Below are 24546 nucleotides of genomic sequence, written 5' to 3'. Positions count from 1 at the left end.
GTATGTTCTAAACCAGAAGTCTTATCAAAGAGCAAACAACGTGCATAGCCACCACATGCTGAGAATGCTACAATTCCAAAGTATTATGTTATGTTCATGTATATCCGCACAAGAGATTTCATTTTTGTATTCAAATTTACAATTTGCATCCGGTGTCATAACCCAATAATGTGATGAAAGCACATTCTAAGGTTATCATGTGTTTCTATATTGTTCCTACTGCCTTAATGCTCATATTGAAGTGCTTCACTGATCACAGCCAGCGTGTGTACGAGCATCATGAAATGTGCTACCAAGGGTGTTTATACCATTTATCTATGGTCTGTGTTGTTGTCACATTTTTTTAGCGGTTATTACATGTTATCTCACATGATTATGTATTCTTGACTGTTATCCATAAGTGGCTGTAAATGGTAATGACTTCTACAACCCAGAGCTTCTGCCAATATATTAAGTACATATATGTCATTGAGTGAACAGCAGGCCAGTGGGTTATCTCCCTGTTGATCAAATCACTTCATTTCGGGAGTTGGTTTATGAATGGTTTTGATGGAGAAAGATCAGTTATATTGGGCGGGACATGCTCTAACAAAATTAGAATAACTTAAAATATGTTGTTTTTTGTAATGCAGTTTAAGTTAATTGGGTTACCAATTAGTGTCTGTATGAAGGCTTTCTACTTCTGTCTTCACTGCAATGGTATGATTGTGTCTGTAAATGGCGATTTATTGTTAGCCAATGTAGCATATGGGAAGAAGTTCAAGCAGACCTGTCCAGCGAGATCGAAGAGTGGACGAATGTAATTCTTGTGTTATAATTGACACCCGTTTCTGAGAAAATACTGTGTGCATGCCAGACTTTTGGTCATTTAAACTTCAGGCTTTTACTTTAAAATGAAGCATGTATTCAATTTTCTTTGTGAACTCAGATTCTGGTATGGATAACGTAATAATTGAGGCACATTTTTTTTGTTTTTTTTTTAAATTAGGTCATACAATTGATCATCCAAATATTTAAAATCTGGGTGAAAAATCTTTCTCCTGTGTGAAGTTTTCAATGCAAGTGTAGATACTGTACTGTATGTGTGAAGTTAGCATGTTCTGGAAGAGTCCAATGTGTGTAGTTCTACACGTACTTACACAATCTGTGGGCAGCAATAAGAAATAGCTGAAAATCCGTAAGCAGTTGTAGGAAAGTTTTTTTTTTTTCTTTTCTTTCTCTGTATTATTGTTCATGGCTTATTTTATTTGTGAACACTTGTACACATTTTGAAATCTGTCTTTGTAATGATTACTGTAAGGAATCTACATTTAGCCCTGTTTTACATGTCAATAACTGACCAAATTACAAGGATGGTCATCTAGGGTTAGTTTTTAAATATAATTCAGCTTGACTGACAGCAAACAGTGGTCTCAAATTTTCAGCTTAACCAAATTGTGTGCACGTGCATAATGTAACTTCGGATACTAGACTGCTGATTCAGATTTCTCTACGATATCGATGCAATATTGCACACCGAGAGAAAAGTTTGGGTTAGCGGACTCAAAAGTCTTGAGTAATTCAATGGAACTAATTCGACTCAGAACACAGAGTCGTATGACCAAGTTAGCTGAGTCATCAACGACTCTTGCGAGTTTTCCGACTAACCAAATGGGTCAAAATATAACAAGATGAGTCACTTGACTCAGTTGATCAGGCGATATGAGGTTTTTTTGAGTCAAATCAGCTCCATTAAATTACTCAGACTTTTGAGTCAGTTGACCCAAACTTTTCTCCCAATGCAGTAACTCCACTCGGTAATAGTAGGTATTGACAAAAATCCAGTATTCCCAGAGTTGAAGTCTGTTATTCCCATGATTTCACTCTGCAGCTTTACCTACAGTATTTCATCATCACCAAAAGACAACGACAAAGACAGTGTAACTGCCATGAAGAGCATGGGTGTGTGTGCAAATATTGCAGTTGTGGAAACCTCAAAAAACAGAATGTCGATACGAACACTGTCCAATCCAGGGCCTGTTTTATGGGGTATATTGCCATGTCAAATCTAACCTGTACAGTATGTTTTGTTATGACAGTTATGCCTGACATAAGCTACACCCTCTTAGAAAAGGGGCCCCTGAAAATAGGGCCATAGGTCATTTTCTATAACTTGCCCTGTTACCTAGCTAAGTGAGCTTCATGAAAACTAGCCCCAGGGGGATGGCATCGAGTCAGGAACCAAGATATGTAGGACATCAAGAGATATAAAGCAACTCTGTGTTTCAAAGCTTGCAGTTTCATTCTTGTATTTGATAAAAATCAGCATTTTATACTTTCATCAAGGCAGCTCGTAAAATACCAAAGTGTACATTCTTAACGCACCAATAACGTGTGAAGATGAATTACAGTCAAACTTCGATGGGTAGTGATTTTGTTTATACCCTTCCTTTTCCCTGAACCCATAGTATTTCCTCTGCTTTACACATACTGACTTACAATTGGTTTTACTACAACTTTATACACATTTTCTTCCATAAAAAGTGTAACTTAATGTAGTATTAACAACACTGAGAAGAACATACTGTGGGGTGTCGTGCAAGTGACCCTGGGTTACATGGGGCAGAAGATTGCCCTCCAACGGTAAAATGACTCTTAACTGTCTAGTATTTATATTATTGTGTGTTTCATTATCTATTCATTAGTCTGGATCTTGGTAGACCCCATTCTTGTATATATATATATATATTGTTACAATATAAATGTATAAATTGACAACAGCTGTGGTGTTTTCCATGAAAATAAAACCCCATCAAGCTACTACATACCCAAGTTGTCTTTGTTTGCTGAGATAATCCTGAAGCAATCCTAACATATGTAGCTTCTAACTGTGCATATCCTAGAACATTTATGGCTTGCAGCAGACATTTGGTCAGTCTCTGTGGTGTTGCCTCACTGAAACAGTATGCCCAAGACACTCTGCCCTACACAACCTGCGTCAATAGCCTAATGGTTAGAGCGTCTGCTTTTCAGTCAGAAGACCCGGGATCAAACCTGGGTCACACCAGAGACTTTAAGCACTAGTTGCTGCCTCACTTGGCACCTAGGACGGTTAGAACAAGGAAAAGGGACTGGTTGACGCAGTGTCAGTATAATATCTACTGGGTGGGGTGTCTTTGGCATGATACTTCAGTTCCAGCAGCACTTTGGTGGCATACACACAGAATGACTTATCATCATATGACTATTGTTAAGTATGTCATAAAAACTCCAGCAAGCATACATGCTTGTCTTACAACACTGATGGCTTGTAGCAGGGGCATGCTGTTGTGCTGCCAGACTAGACACCCCGTATACTTCCACAATGATGGCTTGCAGCAGGGGTAGGCCTTCATCTTTAATATGCTGTCTCAGTAAAACAGTATGCTCAAGACACCAAACACCTGTACTGCAACACTGATGGCTTGTGGCAGGAAGCATGCTTTCGGTTTCATTGTGCTACCTCACTAGAAGTGTGCTCTAATTAGCAACAGCAGACCTCACCAGACACCACAGCAGTGGGAGTAATGCTGCATTAAAATTTGCACAAATTCACAACAGCTGCGATCAAAAATTTTACGGACCAATCAGATAAATGGTACCACATTTTGTCAATGGAAGCTAGATCGAGCAGTCCTAAGCACCAGCACCAGCACCAGCACCGGATAATGGCATGTCTGATCAAGAGCTTAAATCCATCAGAAGCACTTCTGCATAGTGGCTTCGATTCACATCAACACTCCTGTGTAAGCAGAAACTTGTAAAAAGGTAACCATTCTCAGGTGTGGTATATCCAGATGTACTGTGGAGCTCGTCAGTGTAACACTGACTGCAGTGTCTGAATGGCTGAAGACCTGTAGCCATCGCCAAAGTGGTTCCTGGAAAGATAGATACAACAATAACAACACATATAGGGCTACAGCCAGGAACCAAGGAGAACCTAGCACATTAGGTTTTCCGAAAAAATTGTTTTGACCCAGAGATTTGTTCAAAACAGTGCATTGTCACTCAAATAAAATATTTGAAACCTTGAGCTGCAAAAGTGTCAAAACTTCTGCATCTTAAAATTAGGGTCTCTCTTTCCTCCCACCATAATGCTATCCGCTGTCGAATAAATGAAATATTCTTGAGAACGGCATCTAACACCTATCAAATAAATAAAAGTAAGGTTAAAGGTCAAGATATAAGTCTTAAATACCTTCCGAAATAGCCACAAATGCTGTAATTCCAAATGCTCTTGACATCATGCCATCATAATTGCCTTTGTATCTTGCTGATTCAAAGTGTATCTCCCTGATTAAAGTGTTACTCCCTGAATTAAAGTGTATCTCCCTGATTCAAAGTGTATCTCCCTGATTAAAGTGTTACTCCCTGATTCAAAGTGTATCTCCCTGATTCAAAGTATATCTCTCCCTGATTAAAGTGTTACTCCCTGATTCAAAGTGTATCTACTTGATTAAAGTGTTACTCCCTGATTCAAAGTGTATCTACTTGATTCAAACAAGAGATACTAACTATCAAGTCTCATAAGGTTGACAGAGGCATTACTTATGGATAACAATTCCTGGATTTATTGTGTTGGTGACGTTTCGATGTAGGTTCTTACATCGTTATCAAACCATATGGTTTGATAATTGTTATCCATAAGTAATGCCTCTGTCAATCTATACCATCCCAATTCCTAAATGCCTCTGAAAGAAGTCTCATAAGGCAAATTTTCAGAAAACTGACGAAGAATTCTTCAGATTAAATATTTTTCTTCATTGTCAATCTTCCTGAACGATGGTGTTGGCTCTTTCCCATAGAGTGTGTTCCACAGAGTCTGTTCCATAGAATTTCCTTCAGATCATTTCAATACTTCCACTTAGCCTATCTTGGAAACGATGAAGCACTTTAGAACTTTGGAATAGAATAATAACCCTACATACATGTATGTACCTTCAAAACAATCTTCAAACCCCCTTCAATATAACTCAACCCAGGGATAAGTGACACAGTTACGAACCAAAATTTGTATAAATTACACTGAATGGAAAACTGCTGTTCTCAAATGAAACCCAGTTTGGTGTGCTCCGAATTGCTCACCTGAAAGCACAACCATACGGACTGATTGATTATGTTCAACATTACACTCAAGAATATTTCACTCGTACAGCAGCTGTCAGTTTCATTGGTGGAGGACACTGAAGTCATTGGCCAATCACTGTTGAACTTTGCCACATTAACTCTTACATGCTTCCTTCCTCTCAGGTTGATGTGGAAAGGTCTGTGACAGCAACCTGTGGAAGGTCGTGGATTTCTACCAGGTTCTGCCTAGTTTCCTTCTACCATAAAGCTGCTTTTGGTCGTGTAAGTGAAATATTCTTAACTACTGGGTAAAACACCAATCAAATAAATAAACAATTAAAATAGCAATCAAATAAATAAATAAACTCCTACAGAGTCAGCTCAATTTGTGAAAATCAACTTATTAACCCCCAGAACTGATCATCAAATTGTAACCAGCAGACTTCTATCCCAAACTTAATATTTAACACTTTGGAATTTGATCTCACGTTACAAAAAATAAACCTGCACACATACTCTTATCAAAATCGGACAACATTTGACACAGTTATTACACAGAAGCCAAAGCAGGACAGACAGACTGACAGCCTCAAATTAACATCCCTTGCTTTTGCCAAAGTTGGCTAATCAGGTCAATATCTTACCAGTGGTTAATATAATGGAAGAACTTGTAGAGGCTCAATCTTTTCCTGTAGCCAGGAGCCATTGGCAGGATGTTGAAGTAGCCTGAATAGAAGCTCTCGCTGAATCCACCGAACATCCGAGCGATGGCCAGATCATACTCAGAGTGGCCGTAAAAGCTCGCAGGGTCAAAGATTACTGCAGAGAAAAGTCACTGTGAGGATTTGTTACAACTTAACCAATGAAATATTTAATTATTTGTTTAGTGTTTAGCTTTGTACTCAGGAGATGTCATATGTGCATATGTGTGATGGTGATTCAGTGTATTGTCAGAGGAAACTACTGTAGTACGGTTTACCTGACAAATTTGCTATGTCCTCACTCACAAAGATCACATGACTACCAGATTAAATCTCAGTGGAAAGGTTAACTTCAGCGTCCCATTTGTACAACGCAGTTTTCGGAGGAAGTGGAGTACTAGCGTGTTACTCATGGTAACAAATCTAACTGTTCATGTAGATATTTACCTAGGAACATATACTACAAAACTTTCAGGATTAAATCAGCGAATCAGCAATAACTGGATATGAACCAGCAATCTCTCACACAACACGGTTTACCTGAACATACCTGGCTAAGCAGTAAAGGCTTACCTGAACAAACCTGGCTAAGTGGGCAAGGATTACCTGAACATACATGGCTCTGTGGGTATTTTTACCTGAACATACCTGACTCAGCGGTCATGGTTTACATGAACATACCTGGCTCAGTGGGTAAGGTTTCCATGAACATACCTGACTCAATGGGTAAGGTTTACCTGAACATACCTGACTCAGTGGGTAAGGTTTACATGAACATACCTGGCTCAGCAGTCATGGTTTACATGAACATACCTGACTCAGTGGGTAAGGTTTACCTGAACATACCTGACTCAATGGGCAAGGTTTACCTGAACATACATGGCTCTGTGGGTATTTTTACCTGAACATACCTGACTCAGCGGTCATGGTTTACATGAACATACCTGGCTCCATGGGTAAAGTTTCCATGAACATACCTGACTCAGTGGGTAAGGTTTACATGAACATACCTGACTCAGTGAGTAAGGTTTACGTGAACATACCTGGCTCAGCAGTCATGATTTACATGAACACACCTGGCTCAGTGGGTAAGGTTTCCGTGAACATACTTGGCTCCATGGGTAAGGTTTACATGAACATGTCTGGATCCATAGGTAAGGTTTACCTAAAGATACCTGACTCAGTGGATAAGGTTTACATGAACATACCTGGCTCCATGGGCAAGGTTTACATGAACATACCTGGCTCTGTGGGTAAGGTTTACCTGAACATACCTGATTCAGTGAGCAAGGTTTACCTGAACACACCAGGCTCTGTAAGTTAGGTTTACCTGAACATACCTGGTTCTGTGGGTAAGGTTTACCTGAACATACCTGACTCAGTGGGTAAGGTTTACATGAACATACCTGGTTCAATGGGTAACGTTTACCTGAACATACCTGGCTCAGTGGGTAAGGCTTACCTGAACATACCTGACTCAGTGGGCAAAGTTTACCTGAACATACCTGACTCAGTGGGCAAGGTTTACCTAACCATACCTTACTCAGTGGGCAAGGTTTACCTGAACATACCTGACTCAGTGGGCAAGGTTTACCTGAACATACCTTACTCAGTGGGCAAGGTTTACCTGAACATACCTTACTCAGTGGGCAAGGTTTACCTGAACATACCTTACTCAGTGGGCAAGGTTTACCTGAACATACCTTACTCAGTGGGCAAGGTTTACATGAACATACCTGACTCAGTGAGTAAGGTTTACGTGAACATACCTGGCTCAGCAGTCATGATTTACATGAACACACCTGGCTCAGTGGGTAAGGTTTCCGTGAACATACTTGGCTCCATGGGTAAGGTTTACATGAACATGTCTGGATCCATAGGTAAGGTTTACCTAAAGATACCTGACTCAGTGGATAAGGTTTACATGAACATACCTGGCTCCATGGGCAAGGTTTACATGAACATACCTGGCTCTGTGGGTAAGGTTTACCTGAACATACCTGATTCAGTGAGCAAGGTTTACCTGAACACACCAGGCTCTGTAAGTTAGGTTTACCTGAACATACCTGGTTCTGTGGGTAAGGTTTACCTGAACATACCTGACTCAGTGGGTAAGGTTTACATGAACATACCTGGTTCAATGGGTGACGTTTACCTGAACATACCTGGCTCAGTGGGTAAGGCTTACCTGAACATACCTGACTCAGTGGGTAAGGTTTACATGGACATACCTGGCTCAGCAGTCATGATTTACATGAACACACCTGGCTCAGTGGGTAAGGTTTCCGTGAACATACTTGGCTCCATGGGTAAGGTTTACATGAACATGTCTGGATCCATAGGTAAGGTTTACCTAAAGATACCTGACTCAGTGGGTAAGGTTTACATGAACATACCTGGCTCCATGGGCAAGGTTTACATGAACATACCTGGCTCTGTGGGTAAGGTTTACCTGAACATACCTGATTCAGTGAGCAAGGTTTACCTGAACACACCAGGCTCTGTAAGTTAGGTTTACCTGAACATACCTGGTTCTGTGGGTAAGGTTTACCTGAACATACCTGACTCAGTGGGTAAGGTTTACATGAACATACCTGGTTCAATGGGCAACGTTTACCTGAACATACCTGGCTCAGTGGGTAAGGCTTACCTGAACATACCTGACTCAGTGGGCAAAGTTTACCTGAACATACCTGACTCAGTGGGCAAGGTTTACCTAACCATACCTTACTCAGTGGGCAAGGTTTACCTGAACATACCTGACTCAGTGGGCAAGGTTTACCTGAACATACCTTACTCAGTGGGCAAGGTTTACCTGAACATACCTGACTCAGTGGGCAAGGTTTACCTGAACATACCTTACTCAGTGGGCAAGGTTTACCTGAACATACCTTACTCAGTGGGCAAGGTTTACCTGAACATACCTGGCTCTGTGGTAGTCTCTGCAGCATTACCTCCCCAGAGGTCTCCGTGGAGAAGAGCAGGTTTTACTTCTACATTTTTGAACAGTGAAGGCACTTTGATCAACGCTAAGGACCAGAGTTCACGCACTTCTCTGTCACCATGCTGTGAAGAGTAGAGAGAATCGTTCACAAGTAAACATGGACAGATACACAGTTTATTGTAGCTCGTCAAATTATATCAAGAAACACCCTTCACATTCAAAAAACACCTTTTAACAATCCTAGGGAATGATTGCAACATAGCTTTTGAAGTTATCTGATGCTAGTACCAGTATTCACTCTGTATCACATGCATATACTGGAATCTTCATATAGTGTTGGCAAGCATGAGTTTGTCTCATTTAAGCCAGTATTTTTCGCTGGTCTCAGCAATTGTACAATAAAGCATATCGTTTGCTTCAACTTTTGTGGTGCATTCTTCTGGTTTGAAGGCCCCAATGTTAAGAAGTTATAGTGCTACTTCAATGGAGCACTAAGTCTAAGACACCAGACATGACACCCCCACAATCACAGTACAGTATACTGACACCAGGCATGACACTGACACTATTACAGTACACTGACACCTGGCATGACACCCAAATAATCACATTATACTGACACCATACATGACACCCACACAGTCACAATACATTATACTGACACCAGGCATGACACCCACGCAACATACTGACACCAGGTATGACACCCAAATGATCACATTAAACTGACACCAGAGATGACACCCACACAGTCACAGTACAGTATACTGACACCAGGCATGACACCCACACAATATACTGACACCAGGCATGACACCCACACAATCAGATTATACTGACACCAGATCATGCAATACTGGACAACCTCTTATGCTGAGCGTCAAGTGAAAGTACTGTATTTTCTCAAAACTATATAAGTTCAATGATGCAGACTGATCTGTCTCTTACATCTTCTTCCACCTTTTTCACTTGATATTCTATCTTCTGGGCATAGAACTTCTACAAGATAAAAAAATACAGGTAATTTAATATCACATTCTCAGTCATATATTAAACAAATATAGCAGCTGAGCCAATGAAGATGAGGATATAGCCTCATATATGAATCTAGTTTACACTGACCACGTCCAAACATTAAGCACTGCACCACTGTTGCAATGAGTTAGGCCTACTTTTTCCCACATAATGGCAACTCTGGTCCAAGCTGAACAGTTCATTGTTCTCATACAATGCGCGATGAAAATGTTACCAGTTTGCACATTACACATCTTAGCAAAGACAGGAATGTACAACAGATTACACACCAAAGGCTCAAATTACAGCAGGCAGGGAACGTTTCAAATTGCACACAAGATAAAGAATCAGCTGTGTACTGACACAAGGAGCACAATAGCAAATACAGTTTCACAGGTGTTTATCTTTAAAAGGTCCATTTTTTGCATGCACACAAATTTACATTTCAATGTTTCAAATTGCACACAAGATAAAGAATCAGCAGTGTACTGACACAAAAAGCGTTATAGCAAATACAGTTTCACAGGTGTTTATTTATAAAGGTCCATTTTCAGAAAGCACAGAAAATAACCCAAACTTACAATCCAATCCTCATTCCATGTGTTTTCTTGTGGAATGTAACCACAGCAGGTAGGAACATGGAAGCCGAATTTGTCAATGTGCTCCACCTGGTGGCTAACATGAACAGAGCTCTCCTGTTTCTTCTGCAATTCACCCACCTCTGAATTGTGGAGATGAAGTCTGAAAACAGAATCCAGGGAATAACGGCAATTTCAACACTTGGAATTTATTTTGTAATTGCTTAAAGTTAAATATCAAAAACTAATTCGGTGATAATTCTATGAGTATCTACAATGGGTAATAATGTCTTGATTATTTTCAGTGTTAATGTTCACATTTAAGTTCATTAATACTGACATCAGGGATTATTATACAATAGGTGACATGTACACAGAGAGTAAATCTGACATCAACCATCTAATTTACATCTCTACACATTACAAAAATAACAGGATTGATTAATTATTTATTTATTTATTTGATTGGTCAAGAGTATTTCACTTATATGAGGGCGGCCAGCATTATTGTGGGAGGAAACTGGAGAAAACTCATGGCTATCTGCAGGTTGATGTCAGACAGGACTGATTACAGCTAATTAAATAATAACCCGTCCACAAATTCCTGAGCTTGGTTGAGCCTCACGTAAATGAGCATTCTGACGCTACATGTAGTTTGAATTGTCAGAATAAACAGCTATATGTATGTTTACAGTGTGAGAACAAGAACAGCAAAAAATTTGGTGAAAAGTCATGATCTGAAACTCAAATTTGATCCATAATTTGTCTTGTTGGAGCCCTGTCCATGTACAAAGTTTCAATTCAGAATAATAAACTGATTTGATAGAAAGTCTGGAAAACTGTTTCAAGACAGACACATGGATGGCGTAGAGGCAGGGAACCAATAAATAAATATCCCAACCTGCGGATGTTTGTGGGTTTTCCCCCTGGTTCTGCCGGATTTCCTCCCACCATAACGCTGGCTGCCTTTGTATAAGTGAATTATTCTTGAGTACGGCATAAAACACCTATCTAATAAATAAATAAAATAAATACCCCAATTCTTCTAATTCTTGGGACACCTGGTCTGCTCTTTTTAGCCAATATACATGTAACTGTAGCAGGAATATGTAGTTTCTTTTTGTTGCACAGTTAGTCCATTTAATGAACAATAATTCATATCTTTATTTTTCCATAAAACTAGGGGAGAAATGTAATTCTTTGCTTTCAGCACTACTAATATCTGTCCTAAAAACTAGACGAATTAGGGTACCCCTAATCCTAAGCATTGTGCTGTTCAAATTCCATTTCAAAAGATTAGATGTGCAACTGTGAGGAAAGTTTACAGATTTCCAGAATCACTACTGACTGGTTGACAGGGCAGATAGGGGATCCTGGGTTAAAACCTCTGAAGTTCCACACTACCTTAATTGAAACACAGCAAAGTCTGGAATTATATGTACCTCATTCAGCAACTAGCAGCTAATCAGTGATGATTATGCTTCTAACAAGGGACAGTATAATTACCTGGCCAGCTGCTTCCCGAGCAGAGCTGAAAATTTTGACAGGCCATGACCCATATCCATGAATTCTGCCACCAACAATGCCCCGCCCCCTGGCTTGTCAATCACCTAGGCATAAACAGCAGAGGCATATATTTATTTGTTTATTTAATTGGCATTTAACATTGTACTGAAGAATATTTTACATATATTACTTGAGGTAGGAGGAAACCAAGAAAAGCACATGTGAAGCCTACTATCTTCTGAAGGTTGCTGAAGGATCTCCCCATGTATGCAGCTGTATGAGTTATGGTTGCCTATCACTTCGTCCAATGTCTTCAACCTTTATTTTAACCAATCCATAAAATACCAACAATAGAATATGATTAATTTATCTGATTGTTATTTAATGCCATGCTCAAGAATTTTACACTTTTACGATGGAAATCAGTTTTATGGGTGAAGAAAACCATCGACTTCTGGCAAGTTACCCATGAACTACAGATATGCACACCATCTTGGTGGAAGACAAGTGATGTTCAACAAACATTAGACAGCGCAAATAGCCATAGGAGCACTGCTTAACGCCACCAAGGCTTCAAAAGTTGTGAAAGCAGTGGAATCTACAAATTCTGTCCTAACCAGATTTGAACCGGCAACTTCTGTGTTCCAATGATACAAAAGGCTAAAACCAATGACCCCTACCATGGCCCGCTTCAAAAAGAACTGGTGCAGACATAAAAAAATACTAACTAATACAGCTTGCCTTATCATGATAGCTAGCCACGTATAAGTCTTCTTGTACATGGACAGGTCTGTCAGCAACCTGCGGATGATCATGGGTTTCCTCCCACCACAATGCTGGCTGCTGGGCAATGTCGTATAAGCTGTATATTCTTAAGCATGGCGTAAAATACCAATGAAATAAATAAATAAGTAAGTCTTCTTGACTACACGGCTGAACTCACAAACTAGGTTATCTTTATATCTCATGTACCTTTACAGGCTGAGGCACTTTTACGGTCTGTGTGGAGTGGAGAGCTTTCAAACTTTCAAATTCTCCATCAAACATCTGTCTTGCCTGGAAAATAATTACCACTGAATGGACAAAATAGTGACGAAGAGGACAAAATAGTGACGAGGAGGACGAAATAGTGACAAGGACAAAAAAGTGATGAGGAGGACGAAATAGTGATGAGGACAAAATAGTGATGAGAAGGACGAAAGAGTGATGAGGACAAAATAGTGATGAGGAGAACAAAATAGTTATGTGGAGGACAAACAGAAGACGAGCGACCGAGCAACCTAAGGTCCCTGAAAATGTCAATACACAGGACTTAAATTTCCCATTTCCATGTATGTACGGTCTTTTAAGCGTACAGACCTACAGAGTAAGTGCTTCTGACAGACCATTTGAAAATGAGTGACTGATGTTGAACCCTGATTTCAAGAATACGTCCTCATACAGCACTTGTCAGTATCATAGGGGAAGGGAACTAAAAGCTGCACACTTTAAAACAAAATTAGCAATTCATAAATTTGATGAATCTATCAGACCTTTGTCTTGAAATACCATCTCATTTTCAAATAGATGCAGCCAACTTGTGGTGTTAGATAAATAAAAAAAGGTAAACTTGACTTTAAAAGTTTCTCATGAAAATCTTAACTGTTCATAAATAGGTGAAGATGACATATAAGTATGCATCTGGTGGAAACAAAATGCATGTTTGCATATAAATGTAATAGCAACTTACGCCTTTTGCTGAGTTTTCTTTGATGAAGACTTTCCCCTGGTCAGTCTGATAGCCCTCTCCTTTGTTGATACAGCCTGACCCTCCCACCCCCAGCCGAGTTAGAGTCTGTGTCCCCAGAGCCTCCTTAATCACCTCCTCCATGCTGTGTCTTGTAAAATCCTCACATGAAAACTATAACCCTCCTTATATCTTCATATCTAAGACAGTAAGATTCACTGAAATTAATAATTATAAAGTGATATCAATTTATCCCAATGGTGCCTAGCTCCTTGTAGTCATCAAAATGATAAGGTATTCAGTGCCCAGTACAAGGGTATTTTGATACCTTTTAGAGGTTCCCAAATTACAGCATATGTTTAAATAGCCCAAATTATAAAGAATATTACCTGATAAATTTAACTCAAAAGTTTGTAAAAATTCCTGTAGTCAAGGTTATTGTCTCTACAAGGATTTATAAGTAATTGTGGCACTATAATTTGGTGTAAAGGGCATTAATTTCAGGTTTCTTAATCCATGAAAAGGTTTTATTCCAATTTCGTGTCCTAAAAAAATTCTCAAATCAAAAAGCTGTATTTGGCACGTGGTAATTAGAGATACTGTGTTATATTTCTGATATTGGTAAGCTGATGCACAGTGAGTTACCAGTACTGACATGACTAAACTAGCGAAAATTAGTGGGGTGGGGGGCAGGGCAATTCAGCCAAAATCCAAAACAAGATAATATTAAGTATTTAGTTCATGGTAGATTTCAGTGGGAGGTGGGTAACTTATTCCATTACAGACATGGATTTATTGACAACAGGCCTTTTCTGAATGGTATCTGTGACATTTCACCCAGTTTCGCTTTTAAGCCTTTACTCTGTATTTCTTCATCAATCAGTATACCATGATCAGTAGGCCTGCTACAGTACTGTACCTAAGGAAAGTGCTGCCTCAGTGGAATATGACGCTGAATTTTAAAACAGGGTGGCCCAGGACCTGCAGTGTCTTACCCTCATGTAAATATTTGATAATCACCAATTATCACTGAATATTTGAGCAAACGAGAGAGGCATTAGAGGCCTAGCTGTGACCTGAATCAGGATTGAACTCTGGCTTTCCAGAGACTGATATACAAGTATTTTGCTCCTGTGTGTTCATGTATGTATAGGGTCGTTCATTGGTAGGCCTATGATTCTTACTTTGTTTCATTTATTCAACAATTTGATTGGTTTTCAAAGGATTTTTCACATTTAAATGTGAGTTTTAAAACCTGAGTGCCTGAGGTATATGTAACAGTACCACCTCTTGATTTCAGTTTGAGCAAGGTTCTCTGTATTCATGTAGTGGTCTACATAATATACAGGACTGGATAGTTTAAGTTGCCGGTTGACCTATAAGTCACCCCAGATAACAGCCCAAAAGACTCCAACTCCTTTTCTTTTTCTAGTCCAGTATAAGAAAAACAGGTGGAGTCTTTCAGGGCTACCCAGTATATTGCGAATGTCCGCCAACCCCGGGATCCCGTGCCCTCCATAGATGTCTTTTTCTGTACCAACAACTGCAACACCTTGGATATCGGCCAGTTTCCCTCACTGGGTGTACTTGCAAAACATGCACAAGTTATCAAAAGCTGACAAAATATTCCTGACTTATTCATCGCAAGAACCCGACGACTGAAGCCATCAAAGCTCTCACCGTGTCAGAGTCGGCAGACATTTATTAAAATTACGTCACAAGACTGCAGACTTATCCCCCCTGACTTCGACTAAATTGTCTCCCCTTAATCTTATTTCGCGTCAAAGCCAACGTCTCATAGAATAGATCAAAACAAAATAATATACAGTAGCAGATGCAACAAGCAGAATACGAGAGTTTCGAGAGTGTTACCCCTTTACAGCAGGCTGGAGCAAATCAGAACACTTTATGACTGATGGATATATACAGTGAAAATTATCCATTACAAAAAGTCATTTTCCTGGAAATATTCAGAAGGTAAATCAGGTGATAAAAATCATCATCTTTGTGGATAATTCTGATTACTGAATATACTTGCCATCTTAAAATGCACAGATTTGTACGCCTTTGCTATAATCAACTTCACAGGACATCTCTGGATGTTGAAACTATCTACTCTATTGATTTGGCCTTCTCTTGGCCCAAAATTGTCTAAAAACTACAAGGCACTGAGAAGTGAAAAGTTGGAGGTTTCACATTGTTGATTTTTCAACAATTTAGATAAAGAAATAAAATATAAAGCACAGAAAAATGTGAAAGTGAAAATATACAGTTTATTACTGCGTTGAATACAGAGCATATAAACACAATTTGCACAAATATTAAAGTGTTCATTCAATACATGTAAGTTTTGTGCGTGTTGTGCACTAATGGAAATCAAACATGAAAGAGATGTGCTGTATGAGAAAACCTGATCAATAAATACACGTACTATAAACAAATAATCACTTTAATCATGCCTTCATAACTAGCTGAATACATTCCATGGCACACACTTCAATTGAATAAAACATCACAAACATAAACTTATTCTTCAACTTTTTCACTCGCCTCTGTGACCAATATTTTGAAACATTCTGAAAGAACTATGGGGTGCAGAGAAATAATTTGCACAGTTTTTATGAAGCTTGCATCCTTATTGTCAAAAACAAATCATGCTTAGGGTCATTTTCATAATAATTGTATGCATAAATTCCACTGAAAAAAGTGATTTAGTCGTTGAATAAGCTGAAGATTTAGAGTTACTCGGACTACCGTATTTCTTCTAGTTTTTGGGTCACCTGGTCTCCTCTCTTTAACTAATATACATGTAGCTGTAGCAGGAATATTTAGCCTCTCTTTCTAGTTAGACCATCTAATGAACAACACACTCATATCTTTACATTCCCAAAAAGCTGGGAAAAAATATAATATTTATTCTGCTTTCAGCACTACTAATATCTGTTCCCAAATTGGAAGAATTAAGGAAATGACAATTGTTGAGTTTATGTTGAATATCAAAGTCATGCCCTCCAGTTTCTGCATAGTAAAGCATAGTTTTTTCAAGTGGAATTTTGAATTTTTTGGAACTCTTGTGAATTTGCAAAACATAGAATCATAAGTGCATGAAGTGAGATTCAGGTCATGACTCAGCATGAAAATAAAAAACAAATGAGACAAAATTACACAAATGATGAAATTAGGCAGCATGAAGCATCTTTTTAATTTTAAAATTCTACATTTATACTTTAATGGTTAAAAAAAAGAGAAGAAAACTGTTTACATTTTTATTAGTTAATTTATGTATTTTGAAGAGATTTTAACATTTAACATAAACCTCATTTGTCAAGCAGTAGACATTAGTTCTTTCCTTCAGTGAAACCCTTCTTGTTTTTCAGTTTGATACAGGATATGATTAAGGCTTATCGATGGAGGAAATAGGACTGTCCACGGGTAAATCACCCACCTTCGCGAAATACCTGACAAACTTTGTGACTCTAAGCCGCAGGCAAAAAAGCGAGAACTGAATTCAAACAGATGACCTCCTTGGTCAAGGGTTTGATTTGTGAATGAATAGTTAATCTGATACAAATTAACTTACCTTCATTAGAAAAAGAAATACTCAAATATAATATTGCCAACTTTGATTTGCAATTGACCTACTTGCACTGCACACTGGTCTTAACAGCTCATTTCTCCAGCAAAGAGCTACTAACACTTGTCTGAATCTGACAGACTATTATCCAGGGAAACTGTATCATATTGTAGCAATAACTAATTTACAGTTGATGGACAATTCCACTTTGGTCATTTTGTGTGTTTAACTAAAAAGTACAGATCTGCAAAAAACACTGCCATCCCTAAAACCAGTCCATATGTCAGTTTCTGAAAGAAAAAGAAACAGAAATACACTGTAGTTACTTTCTATACAGATATAGATACCTTTTAATTTAATATATTCGTTTACATTGTAGGAAACGCATAAAATATATAAACAAAACAAATATTAAGTATAGATTTATTTATTCATTTTATTGGTGTTTTATACGGACTACTGAGTAAGTTTTCATTCTGTGTAAGGCCAGTCAGGCATATCAATGGCAGATATTAGGCGTAAGCTGGAGGAAACCATCAAACCTTGCTAAGTACCTGACAAACCTCCTCACTTAAAGTCTAACTTTGAAGTAATGACAAAGGATGAACTATTTCATTGCTCATTTCTTGTGCAAAGTGAAGATAGCAAACCGAGTAGAATATTCTGGTGCGACATTGTACGCATTAGTTGTAAGTTTGCAACTGCATTTAGAGACAAAGGGTCAAGTGTATAAACTCCTGACGGACATTTCCTTTTTGGAAATACAACACACTTTCAATCAACCTGCAAAAAGCATCTTTTATGAACTACTCAACAAATTGCTTCTGGGTGTCCTTTGGGACGGGTGATATGGACTTACACTATATAGGTGAGCTTGTACGCAAGCAGGCTCATAGATTACTCGCTGATGTTTGTGTTCTGTTATGGTTAACATCGTAGTCCCTTAAAACACCAAACCTGTATAGCCTGCCCTAATAACTCAGTCAGACAGATGACCGTGTGTCAAGCAGCAGTATTTGGGTTCAAATCACTGACAAGTTGTTTGTGAGACAATTGGTTGAATATAGTCTATAAAAGCTACAAGCCCACAGGCAGAACTGATTCCTTAAGAGACACAGCTGAAGTGTTACACAACAAATCCAGACTTCCACATGTGGATTCGTGAAAAATAATCCACAGCTACAACAATGGTGAGACGTCACAACAATGGCTTAACTTCCCAAAAAATCTATGTCCAAATGAAAAAGGAAGACTGATTCCAGTGCAGTTTAGTGTTCTTTTTAAGTGACTTTAAACAAAGCCAATAATATGTGTGGTTAGCATCTGATCGCCTTCTCCATCAACCTGGAGATACCAGCCAACAGTTTACCTATAAAGCAGACAGGGATTCAGACTTGTGGACATACTAACCTGAGCAACATTGGAGACACCCAACAACAACTCGGAGCCTTTGTAACCAAACATAAACGCTGCCACAACAGTGATGACGAAGTTAAACACAGCTGTCATCTGTCTGTTTATGGCCTTGACTACAAGGAAAAGAGACATAAAAAGAGATAGCCCTGAAAGATTCCAACTCCTTTTCTTAATGTCGTTGGCCTGACGTCGATGGAGTCTCAATGCTAACAGTATTAATTTCGTACTCAACAAAGTTCCAGGCCGATTCTCTTTGTTATTGAACAAGTCTAGTGGAAATAAAAGACACCAACCTAAAGAGCTGCTTTCTGAACCCACCGTACTGCCACCATACGTCCCTACGCAAATTAGTATAGATATATTATAGACATAAACGCTTCCATAGTAAATGCTTCTCGGGCGTGCCGCCATGTGGAGCAGCTACATGTAGTTGTGCATGTCCTGCTTCATAGTGGAGCAGTAGAGCTTGTACCGTGGAAGCTTTCATGGCTGAAATATATCTGTTCTATTTGAGTGGGGATGTATGGTGGTGGTGCAGTGGGTGCGGAAAGCAAGTCTTTAGGTTGGTGTCTTTTATTTGCACTAGACTTGATGATGATGCTAGGCCAATATAATAAAAATATAAGAGTATATACATGTAACAGACAGGAACAAACATGATGATCTCCATTTTATTTGTTTTTGGCTTGTTAGACTGGGAAGAGCGGGGTGGGGTAGGGGGGCAGAGCTAAGTTTATCTTGTTGCCAGATCTATCTTTGCCCCAAAGATGAGTTAAAAAGTTGATCACATGCATTACACAGAATGTGGAACTGGCCTAACTGACCACTCACCATCTTCCCCAATTGAGAAATCCAAGGGGCTTGACTGTAACAAACAAAAGGAAATAATCACACAAACGCCTATGATATAAAGTGTAATAAAAGAGTTTCAAGTTAGAACTGTTTTATTGCTCTTGAGCGGATTTACTGGGCATCTGCAAGACATTCCACAAAAAGTTATTAAGGTAAGGCGGACAATGGAGAGAATTGAGGAGCTGAGCATCTGAAAAATTCCTGCAGGTAAGAGGTGATTTATTTATTTGACTGGTGTTTTACACCATACTCAAGAATATTTCACTTATATGACAGCGGACAGCATTATGGTGGGAGCAAACTGAGCACAGCCCATGGGAAACCCACAACCATCCACAGGTTGCTGGCAGACCTTCCCACGTATGGCTTGGGAGGAAGTCTGTCCTCTAGAGGATGATAAGACAGTTGATCGGTAAATTAATATCAACAAAATTTGCCAAACTTTTTTCACAAGTCATATAATCAGACTGACGGTTTTTGCTTTAAAAACAACACAGTTTGAGCTCATACGTCATCTATTGTAAAACACTGTGTCCTCATCTGTAAATGAGTGTATTCCTTCTGATGAATCCCGATTTGTACATGTATAAAAACACAATGGAGGGGCTATAACTGGCCAAGTGATTTAATGGCTTCCGGTTGTAGCTCACAGGTGAATGAACAGAGAGATTTAAGTCAGGTTGTTTGTCATGCACCTGACAAGGTACCATAGTTTCCTCTACTTTCCTTCCAGTTTCCTCTTTACTTAATTACACCTGCCATTTAATTATTAATTTGTCTAGTTGTTGTTTAACACCACTCTCAAAGTGCCATTAAATGAAATATTCGTGCGTACGTGGTGAAAATAAATATCAAAATAAAACACAGGAATAAGTAAAGTAAATGAATCTGAAAGTATCTTTTTCAACCAATTCCTAAAAAAAACCAAGCGATTCAATGATTTCCAAATCAATATGACTCCTTATACCACATGATACTTCTTAGCACAGCCAAAATTCTCAATGTGAAAGTGATTTTGCTTAGAGCTTGCTACCAGTGATTTTGTATCCCATTTTTGTTTAAACGATACTTTTAAGAATTCACAAATAAGACATGCAACATAAGTTCACTGTATGGAAGTGATGTAGACAAACAAAAATCAGAAGCAGGCATGTAAAACTGATTTGACAATCCGTTCTGAATACACAGACAACTTCGCAGTGAAACTTCTACAGGAGCTCTTATAATTTGATCATACTCTCTGCGGCTTCTGCCCACAGCTTCTCTAACCTGGCCTCACCTTGGGGACAATGCTCCCCACCATTTGTTCATACTCTCTGTTTTTGGCTTCTGCCCACAACTTCTCTAACCTGGCCTCACCTTGGGCACAATGCTCCCCACCATTTGTTCATACTCTCTGTTTGTGGCTTCTGCCCACAGCTTCTCTAACCTGGCCTCACCTTGGGCACAATGCTCCCCACCATTTGTTCATACTCTCTGTTTGTGGCTTCTGCCCTCAACTTCTCTAACCTGGCCTCACCTTGGGGACAATGCTCCCCACCATTTGTTCAAACTCTCTGTTTGTGGCTTCTGCCCTCAACTTCTCTAACCTGGCCTCACCTTGGGGACAATGCTCCCCACCATTTGTTCATACTCTCTGTTTGTGGCTTCTGCCCTCAACTTCTCTAACCTGGCCTCACCTTGGGCACAATGCTCCCCACCATTTGTTCATACTCTCTGTTTGTGGCTTCTGCCCACAGCTTCTCTAACCTGGCCTCACCTTGGGCACAATGCTCCCCACCATTTGTTCAAACTCTCTGTTTGTGGCTTCTGCCCTCAACTTCTCTAACCTGGCCTCACCTTGGGGACAATGCTCCCCACCATTTGTTCATACTCTCTGTTTTTGGCTTCTGCCCACAACTTCTCTAACCTGGCCTCACCTTGGGCACAATGCTCCCCACCATTTGTTCATACTCTCTGTTTGTGGCTTCTGCCCACAGCTTCTCTAACCTGGCCTCACCTTGGGGACAATGCTCCCCACCATTTGTTCATACTCTCTGTTTGTGGCTTCTGTCCTCAGCTTCTCTAACCTGGCCTCACCTTGGGGACAATGCTCCCCACCATTTGTTCATACTCTCTGTTTGTGGCTTCTGCCCACAGCTTCTCTAACCTGGCCTCACCTTGGGCACAATGCTCCCCACCATTTGTTCATACTCTCTGTTTTTGGCTTCTGCCCACAGCTTCTCTAACCTGGCCTCACCTTGGGCACAATGCTCCCCACCATTTGTTCATACTCTCTGTTTGCGGCTTCTGTCCTCAGCCTCTCTAACCTAGCCTCTAATTCTGGGCTCTGAAAAACAAGATCATTTACTAATTATTTACTACAAGATCATGATTAATTGGTTGTATATAGGTGCTATTTACCGCCCTGTTCAGAAGGAATTTCCTTTCAGTTTTGTGGTAGAATCATGGACTCCAGTGCCAGAGATCAACGATTGAAATGTCCAGCTTGTAAGCCCCATCAAAACTGACTAAGTGATTGATTGATTGATTGTCTTTCAATGCCATGCCCAATGAGTTGCAGAAACCAGAGCACCAGGAGTAAACCACTAACCTTTGGCAAGTTACTAATTTTCCCACAAGTGCCAAGTGCTCTTCAGCGAAGAGCTATACACAAGCATAGTCTCACTAAAGTCCCACAAACAGTGACACTTTTGATGGATACCTAGACTAAATATAAGACTTGTTAAACACAAAGAACTTGTTTTTCATAGTACACACATGGCTGATATTCATTTGCTCCATTATTCCTAGTTCCGAGCACCCGGGCTTCCTGGCAAGGAGCAGGAGGTGATAAATAACATGGAGGCGAATGAGCGATTTCTGCCCATTCCTAAAGTTCAAAGTACTACAAGACACTGAAACTACCATATTTGAAGGCTAGACACATACTGACAACTTTTATACGGAAAATTTCTTACCTAAAAGCAATACTTTTTTTATGATAGAATCTACTTCAATAGAATAATAGCACAGGTGAGAGAATGACATTCACATGAATAATAGCACAGGTGAGAGAATGACATTCACATGAATAATAGCACAGGTGAGAGAATGACATTCACATAAATAATAGCACAGGTGAGAGAATGACATTCACATGAATAATAGCACAGGTGAGAGAATGACATTCACATAAATAATAGCACAGGTGAGAGAATGACATTCACATAAATAATAGCACAGGTGAGAGAATGACATTCACATGAATAATAGCACAGGTGAGAGAATGACATTCACATAAATAATAGCACAGGTGAGAGAATGACATTCACATAAATAATAGCACAGGTGAGAGAATGACATTCACGTCAATAATAGCACAGGTGAGAGAATGACATTCACATGAATAATAGCATAGTTGAGAGAATGACATTCACATGAATAATAGCACAGGTGAGAGAATGACATTCACATGAATAATAGCACAGGTGAGAGAATGACATTCACATAAATAATAGCACAGGTGAGAGAATGACATTTACATAAATAATAGCACAGGTGAGAGAATGACATTCACATAAATAATAGCACAGGTGAGAGAATGACATTCACATAAATAATAGCACAGATGAGAGAATGACATTCACATAAATAATAGCACAGGTGAGAGAATGACATTCACATAAATAATAGCACAGGTGAGAGAATGACATTCACATGAATAATAGCACAGGTGAGAGAATGACATTCACATAAATAATAGCACAGATGAGAGAATGACATTCACATGAATAATAGCACAGGTGAGAGAATGACATTCACATTTTGGGATGCGTGCCACTACACTCGCCACAACACAGTAACCCTGGTCAAATTAGCACACGGTTGTGGTTAGTGGTCAGTGCAGTTTGAGGTTGAAGCTGCTTTTCACAGCCAATAAAACGACAACTTTTCAAAGTAACGCTTTGTACTTGGCCTTTTCAGTTTTTCCTTTGTTTTGGCTATAAGTTACTCTGTATGGCGACAGACTTTCCAATGTAGAATTTCAGAGAAACAGACATTTTATGTAGCACTGATGCTGCCACTGGGTTAAACCACAGGATGTGGAGGGAAAATCAGCGTAAAGCAAGATCTCGCAACATTTCTATTACAGAAAATGGCGGCCATCTGAATTGCTCAAGTGACTTATATACGTGTAATACTCTTATGGATCTATATCACATTCAGTTATATTTATTATATTTTGTGGAGGACTTACCCTTTTAGGAATATCAACTGATGGAAGATGGACATCACTTCCTTTTAATAACTCATGTATGTATACTTTCTTTCCTGAATAAAAAAAACACAAAAAAACAAAAAAAAAAAAAACAAACAAACGAACATGTATTTGAAAATATTTAAACACTATTTGTGTATTCTAGCAGTCCTCAGGTTTCTTCCAATGGCGTATGAATGGAGAAATTCCTAAGCATGGTGTTTATTGCCATTCAATCGATCAATCATTTGAACACGGCATAAATCATTGGTACACCCTCTCCTACCCCACAAGACTTCTTGTTTTCCCCCCGCCTTTGTAAATTATAGGCCTTCATGCACGTACCTAACTGCTGTCAAAGCAAACCCCAAAATATCCAATAAAAAGCTCAAAGACCAACCAAATAGAAGAGTAATTAACTATGACAATATTCTGGTGATGAAATAAGGACATTTTAGGGGACAAATACCCCCAGTTTTCATATTTTTCTATACTGACATCTACAAATTTAAACGTACGGCTTTATAGATCCCTTATTTCATTACATAAGGAGATGACTCCAAGGAATTTAGCTTACCTACTATAAATGTTCTTCTTGTGAGTAATGAATGATCTCTAAGACATGTACAATTTTTTTTAATCCTTGAAATTCATTCAAGCCCGTTGAGCAGCCCAACAAGACATTTGACCTTACATTATGCTGTGTGTTATTTAGCCTACCTGCGGTAGTCAATGCCTTGGAAAGGTTTCGCACTGTTTTGAAGGGAATTGTTTTCTGCCCACAGCCCTCTTCGTTCAGTATATTTTTAAATGTCATTTTGTCCATATTTGAAATTCTACTATCGTCGACAGCATCTTGGAGGGCTTTGCGAATTGTGTCTGTCAACTTCACTTCTGACTCGCGTGCCAT

General features: G+C 39.2%; 2 protein-coding genes across 2 annotated transcripts; both read right to left on the bottom strand.

Moving 5' to 3' along the window:
• Positions 1-22: 22 nt before the first annotated feature.
• LOC135477187 (ketosamine-3-kinase-like) lies at positions 23-15233 on the bottom strand. The gene is made up of 9 exons (XM_064757344.1): positions 15052-15233; positions 13558-13772; positions 12801-12884; positions 11829-11932; positions 10326-10485; positions 9679-9729; positions 8711-8852; positions 5730-5904; positions 23-3896 (listed from the first exon to the last, which is right to left on the bottom strand). The coding sequence occupies exons 2-9, from the start codon at positions 13696-13698 to the stop codon at positions 3833-3835; spliced, it is 921 nt and encodes a 306-aa protein (XP_064613414.1). The 5' UTR covers positions 13699-13772; positions 15052-15233; the 3' UTR covers positions 23-3832.
• Positions 15234-15802: 569 nt separating this feature from the next.
• LOC135476544 (transmembrane protein 199-like) lies at positions 15803-24546 on the bottom strand. Its single transcript, XM_064756595.1, has 6 exons — positions 24357-24546; positions 23637-23710; positions 21636-21725; positions 19376-19409; positions 18539-18657; positions 15803-17418 (listed from the first exon to the last, which is right to left on the bottom strand). The coding sequence occupies exons 1-6, from the start codon at positions 24544-24546 to the stop codon at positions 17341-17343; spliced, it is 585 nt and encodes a 194-aa protein (XP_064612665.1). The 3' UTR covers positions 15803-17340.

Source organism: Liolophura sinensis, chromosome 10 (genome assembly GCF_032854445.1).
Source record: "Liolophura sinensis isolate JHLJ2023 chromosome 10, CUHK_Ljap_v2, whole genome shotgun sequence".
Lineage (NCBI taxonomy): Eukaryota > Metazoa > Mollusca > Polyplacophora > Chitonida > Chitonidae > Liolophura > Liolophura sinensis.
The sequence above is the reverse complement of the archived record's forward strand: the minus strand, read 5'-3'. Positions and strand labels throughout refer to the sequence as shown.

Excerpts from the sequence above, each read along its gene's own strand:
- LOC135477187 (XM_064757344.1), bottom strand. The coding sequence starts at position 13,698 with ATGGAGGAGGTGATTAAGGAGGCTCTGGGGACACAGACTCTAACTCGG. Across the intron at positions 8,853-9,678 it reads TGAAAAAGGTGGAAGAAGAT|CATGGTGACAGAGAAGTGCG; the intron begins GTAAGAGACAGA and ends TACTCTTCACAG. Across the intron at positions 3,897-5,729 it reads TTCCATTATATTAACCACTG|GAACCACTTTGGCGATGGCT; the intron begins GTAAGATATTGA and ends CTATCTTTCCAG.
- LOC135476544 (XM_064756595.1), bottom strand. The coding sequence starts at position 24,546 with ATGGCACGCGAGTCAGAAGTGAAGTTGACAGACACAATTCGCAAAGCC. Across the intron at positions 21,726-23,636 it reads CAGTTGATATTCCTAAAAGG|AGCCCAGAATTAGAGGCTAG; the intron begins GTAAGTCCTCCA and ends CTTGTTTTTCAG. Across the intron at positions 19,410-21,635 it reads TGGGGAGCATTGTGCCCAAG|TCAAGCCCCTTGGATTTCTC; the intron begins GTGAGGCCAGGT and ends TGTTTGTTACAG.